Here is a 6,215-nt window from a genome sequence, read left to right as displayed (position 1 = left end):
ATTTCGGCTCCATCAAAGCAATAATAAGCTTCACAGCTGCATATACTGCTTCTACAGCTGGCGTCCGGTAAAATTTTCAATCTTACAGCAGGGCAATGGCCTGTTAGAATTCGCACATCTATGTAGAGGCTTACCTTACTACAGGCAAAAGATCAAACTAGGTCTCTTACGATCGATCTTGGGCTAAAAGGGTTTTGCGCAAGTGCATTGATGGTTTTATGATGGCCAAGCGCTGTTTTCAATATAAGAACTTGATTTCTGAGAAATAAGCAGCTTTTTGGGGAGCACGTGTGCAAAATATCAGATCGATATCTCACAAACTGAACTGAAAAATACCTGCTGGTTGTTTGAATAAAACTACATTTTCCGTTTATATTCTTGATTTTGGTTTTTTATTACAATCCATTTAAATAAGTTCACGCATACACACGTATTTCATTACTTCATTATTTAGTTAATTTAATGTTAGTACAGTTTGGGGTCTTCATTTTATTTCATGCAGCTATGCACAGCGTAACATAACTACTTACTTAAGCTTAATTACATTAAACATATTTATGTTAATTTTTGTCTTATTATCATTTTTCGTTTGTCTAAATTACAAGTATATCGCTAACGCTAATGCCACGCGCTCGTCACTTACTGCTAAATAGTACGCTTTGCTTTAACTTTAAACCGTTATATTATTATTTCTCAATAAAATTACATAATTAATAGCAGAGAATGTTAATAAATATTCATTAACATGCTCTGTTAATACGGTACTTTATGTGGATAGCATTTCTGTTAGTAGGTTACAGCTATGTTATGTCATTTATGTTGATTACTCATAAACTTTTGAAACACTTATTGTTATGCGCTGTCTTATTTAATATTGCTAGTGGAAATAAATATTTTATAAATTGTTTTAAATTGTTATATCATTAAAAATAATTGAAAATTAAGCGAATTCATTTAATAAATGTCATATTTGTATAAATAACAGATTTTGCGTTGAAAAATATAATCAAATATAAAAATAATAGAAAAACGAAAACAGTTTAAAGTAAGAAATAACCGTTATAAAATGTACTTACTAACGCAAGCTACACTGTAAATAAAAATTAATAGTTGAAAAATGTCTAACATAATTAGAAAACATATTTTAACCGACTAAAACGTAAAGTTTAAATTATAAAGAGAGAGTTCAACAATTCAACTTTTAACGAAATTACTTGGTGAATTAACAAAGTTATACTGTTTATTGCAGCTATAATATATGGTACACACTTAACAGCTTAGCAGCGTCACTTACATACATCTTAGTATTTTACCTTGCTTTTAGTTTGCTATTCGTATACAATGTTTAGTTGGACTATAATTTAATTGTTTGCTAATATTTATTTATGCTTAATTTACTTTTATTTTACTGCTTAATAATGCATACAAACAAACATAAATATTATGGTATAAACTGTTTTAAACATACACATACATATATGACACATCATTTACAATGCCATGGCCTAGTTGATTTAATTTAATTTATTATTTTCTGATTTAATAAATTTTTCGCAATTATTCGCGCACAAGTGCAGCACACATACGCTAAACGAACGTTGTATATTGAGTAGGAGCGTTTTAAAATTAGCTGCATTTTCGTATACTCGGCAAATACACGCCGCTGTCTTAGCGAACATAAACTGCGCTTGTGTTGTTATTGTATTTTATGCACCGACTAACATATTTACAGTTATACCGAGTGTGTCGTTTCATTTGTGATTCACTTTATTATATTTTCTTTCACATTTCGTATACAAATATATTCTGAAATACACAATACCACTCTCGGTATCTATACTTTCATTACATACTGTGGCGATTTCGTAGGAGGAAAGTGTGGAACACTATACTTTATTCTTACTTAATTTACTTTTTTTTAGTTCAAATATGTCTTTGTAGCTATAAAAATGTGCTGTACAGTATGCACATAGGCATCTATGTCTTTTTGGAACTAAAAGAGTCTTGTCTTTACACTGTTAGCACGTGTTGTTGCATTAGTTTAGTAGAAATCAATAGCTAGCCATTAGAGTATTGTGTGTTGCCGTGCTTAAGTTATGTAAATATTTTACAAAATTATATATTTAATGCATAACTAATGATTACTTGTTGCTGCTGAGGCAAATTGGATTAAATGCTAAATTAATTTACAGTTTGGATAGCAGTGTTGTGCCAGGCGATTTTTGCTTGCGCAGTAAATAAGTTTTCAAGCGAGACATTGCAACGGCGCGGCTTCTCTAAACATTTTAGGTTTTCGCCTTTGCATTTGCGCACATTCAAAATGTTCGTTGAAAGTGTTCGAAGTGCGCGTCATCCTACACCATGCCTTTGGACATCATGCGCACGGTGTTCTTCAGAGCCTGTCGCTTGTTGCAAAACCAGATGCGTATCACCTCGCGCTCATAGCCTAATTGGTGCGCCAAGCCGGTGATTTCGGTGCCTAGTGTGAGAAGAGTAGAGAGAATAGCGTTAGCAAAAGTTCCGGTGGTAAGTTACTGGGGCAATGTCATTTTCGAAATTACCACTCACCCGATGGATGTGTGTTGCGCTCGAAGTGGGCGTTTAGCAGCTCCAGAGCTTGTGGCGTAAACGAGGTGCGTCGCTTGCGCTTCTTTGACGGCTCCACGCCTATATAGTCGGTTAGGTGGTTCTGGCCAGATTTATAGCGATTCCAGTGACTGTTTTGAAGAGTTTAAAATGGGAGAAAATTCAACTGTTAGTAAAGAACGAGTTCAAGCTTGAGATCGTCGGCGTGTGGAACTTCTTCCATACTCTCACCTCTCTTCGGCCTCTTTCATCCAGCGCTCTAAGACTGGCTTGATTTTCTGCGCGCTCTTTGGCGTTATGTCCAACTTCTCAAACCTACGCGAAGACGGTGTAAAGTGGGGGTAATTCAAAAGAGAGCCGAATATTAGTAAATTAGAAATTTTCGCTTACATAAGGCTACAATTGTATGTAGGGGTGTGTGTATGTGTGTGGTAAGTATGCGCAAGTAGACTGTTAGAACTAACTGTGGAAGTTTTAAGTGCCAGGACATTGTCAAATGTGCTAAAAGCGAGCAAATATGTAAATTCACAAAATATGGTTTCAACGCCGCGACAATATTTCTTTTGACATATCTTCGTATTAAATTATTATTCGAATAATAAAAACTTTGGCAATGCCCTGGCCAATTGGCAATGACGTAAGAATACAAAAATAATAAAAAAGTGGCAGAAATGCGTTTGTCAACGGCAAGCGGAAAGCAAATTAATAAACAATTCTACAGCGCATACTTAGTTATAATTATTCTTTGTTGTTTTTTGTTGTTGTATTAGTAGTTGTTTATGTATGTAATTGAACTGCAATTTGTTAGTCTACCATCTACTTTTGTTAGTTAAATACTCATACTAAGTTTCTATGATTCTATGTTTCTATGTAACGTTGTTAGGCGTGTGCTTTTTTAGTTCTTAGTGTGTGTAAGTAGTTTGGGGCACGTACATGTTCTGCTGCTGCGACGACAATTGGGCGGCGTACATCTGTGCGGCGAGTGCACTGTTGCATTTGTTTTTGTATTTAATTACATTAACATTTTTTTTTTGACGTTGCAGAAAGTATAAAATAAATAAATATATATTTCAGTTTAGTGACTTGTCTCTCAAAATCTGTGGGAATTTATTTGGTGTAAGCTTAAAATCAAATTATGCTTAAATGTCCTGGCACAGTAAAAATTCCAAAGAGTTTTCAGAACACAAGCGCAACTTTTTCTGTGCGAGTATGAGTATACAATTTTCAAACTTGCGAGAGTTAGTTTATTAAACTTCCGAAAGCTTTCTGATATTTTTGCAGAGAAAATAACGGTTCCACATATTTTCAGAAAAAATTTCAAAATTATTTCGACTAGTTATATATGTATATATATATATTTTGTACACTAAGCGTAAATGTTTTCAAACAAAATACTAAAAGAGCTTTGCCGAAAGTGTGCAAGATTCTTGTACAACATTTCCACATCGCTATGTCATATATTTTTCCAAAGCAATGCTGTAATGCGACGAATAAAGTTTGAAAAAGCTTATAAATGAATAAGTGTTTGATACGTAAATATCAGAACTCCTAAACTGATACCGCGGGTCTCTCTGCAATACGTTATTGCTCATAAGTCCACATTTATCGAATAACAATCACATGTTTAATTTACTGCTGTTCAGTTAGTAGAATTCTTAAAATAATATTCATGCAAAATTTTGACGTTTATTATACTTTTTGTTTGCAGCGTGAAATGTTGCGATTTTTAATTGAAGCAACACCTAAAGCTTGCTGATTTTAAATTAGATTTTATCTTTGGTTACGCATCGCTCTTGATTTTATTATTCGAAGCTTAGTCTGTTGGCCATAGACTCAACGAACCTTTAGAAAAAGCTATAGAAAAGCTCTAACTACAGCTTTTGGACTGCCGAGAAGTCAACTAAAAGAACGCATTATAGAATGTTGCTTATTTTCGATTTCCTAATAGGCAAAAACAAAAAAAATATTTTTCGTGTGTTCTGAAAACTCTGTGCTCTTAAATTTATACATTTGGTTCTTGTAAATATTTTTGTAAGCTATTTTCATCTTACCTGCAAATGGCGCTCTGACTGTAGGCTGGTCCCTCGGTCACCGATAACGCCTGTCCCACTTGCGTTTGCGTGAGACCCAGCGAGAGACGTCGCAACTTGAAAGCTTTGGCAAATTCTTTAATCTCATCCAAATCGATGCCCTCAACCACATTGGTGGTCGCCTGATTGATGGTGGGCTCATCTATTGGGGTAAACAGAGAATCTTTGCATGAGTGCATGTAAAAGCAATGAAAGGTTTAAACGTTATATACTAAGATTTCCTGATTTGTTGCACATAACTCTATTCTAATTTCTTTTTCAAAGTTTAAAATAAAACTTGCTTGTTCAAATCAAAGTAATTCACAAAATAATCTGGCGTAAATTCAGACTCGTCAAATTTAAATAAAAAGCTGTAACTTTTCATACCACAACCCCGCCAAGAAAGTCAAATTGAGTTACAGTTATTCACCTAAAATAGTTAGTCTCCATAAATAGTATCGAAATAATTGCAACTTCCACCAACTGCACCAACTTTAATAATTGTTGCATGTGTAGTGTTGTTGTTGTTGTAGTTGCGCGCTCAGCTCAAATTGTTGTGACATTTTGGCAAAGGTATTGTGACGTGCAAGTAAACAAATACAAGGCTCGACGTTGACGTTAATTCGCAATTACCATTGCCGATGATAAATTGAAGTTTGCAACAACAAAAGCGACAACAACCATGCCAAAGCTATACAAATTCACACACATATGCTGTTATCCTTGAATGCAAATTGCCGCAAGTCAATGAGACTTTGCAACCAAAGCAAGATTTCGCAATCTCAGTGTCAGTCACACATATGCCAATATAAATGTATATATATATATAAATATGTGTGTGTGTGTGTGTGCGGATTTTGCGCTTCTTAGCACCGCAGCGAAAGTTTAGCGACTTTTTAAAGACACATTTACTCATGCTCCTACCTCTCGGGGCAGCCGTCAAATGGAAGTTATAAAGCAACAGCTAATAAACTTTGACGAGCTAGGCTTGTGGGGGCTTGTAGGCGTGTTGCACGTGTAACGCATCACATATGTTGATCCAGATGAGTGTGTGTGTGAGCTTGTACCTGTTAGCAGATCTCATAAAATATGAATTCGTCAGTCGCTGCTCACTTGTTGTTACTTCACGGCTTTTGTTGCACAAAAACATTTCTTGATATCATTAAGGATGCAAGTTTGGCAACACACTAACACAGTCTTCAACCAGTTGTGTAAAGTCGTATTAAAGTTCATTACTCAATCAGCGTTTTTTGCTTTTTGAAGCGGATTTTCGTGAAAACTTTTAACGTATTTCGCGAATGGTTTTCCAAATTTAAAGTTTTCGGGGAAACACAAATTTGCTAAATTTGACTAATTAGTATTAAAAGTTTGTGAGCATATAAATATTAATATATTTATCACTTTAGTTGGCGCTATATACCTACATACAATATTAAAAAGAGATAGTTATTGAGGTTAAAGAGAAGTAGAAGAGACAAATCTATGTTTTTACCACGAGTTTAGCAAATTATCTGTTGAGTAATCGCTTTTTGCAAAAATGTTTGTTTCCTAATCTTTAGA

At 34.5% G+C, this 6,215-nt stretch overlaps 1 protein-coding gene across 4 annotated transcripts in view; it reads right to left on the bottom strand.

The window, feature by feature from the left end:
• Positions 1-362: 362 nt before the first annotated feature.
• The window catches only part of pdm3 (pou domain motif 3), a 118,611-nt gene continuing 112,758 nt past the window's right edge, over positions 363-6,215 (bottom strand). For 2 of the 4 annotated variants that reach the window (XM_036374507.2, XM_070107939.1), the window contains exons 8-12: positions 4,638-4,818; positions 3,520-3,573; positions 2,818-2,901; positions 2,569-2,717; positions 363-2,479 (exon numbers count right to left, since the gene is read on the bottom strand). In XM_036374507.2, the coding sequence (XP_036230400.2) occupies positions 2,355-2,479; positions 2,569-2,717; positions 2,818-2,901; positions 3,520-3,573; positions 4,638-4,818 (593 nt within the window). In that variant the 3' untranslated portion in view covers positions 363-2,354. Of the gene's footprint in view, positions 2,480-2,568; positions 2,718-2,817; positions 2,902-3,519; positions 3,574-4,637; positions 4,819-6,215 lie in introns of those variants that run through there. The other 2 variants (XM_070107940.1, XM_036374510.2) reach the window with 2 other exon arrangements.

This window comes from Bactrocera oleae, chromosome 4 (genome assembly GCF_042242935.1).
Source record: "Bactrocera oleae isolate idBacOlea1 chromosome 4, idBacOlea1, whole genome shotgun sequence".
Lineage (NCBI taxonomy): Eukaryota > Metazoa > Arthropoda > Insecta > Diptera > Tephritidae > Bactrocera > Bactrocera oleae.
Note: the sequence above shows the minus strand (reverse complement) of the source record. Positions and strands in the feature narration are given on the sequence as shown.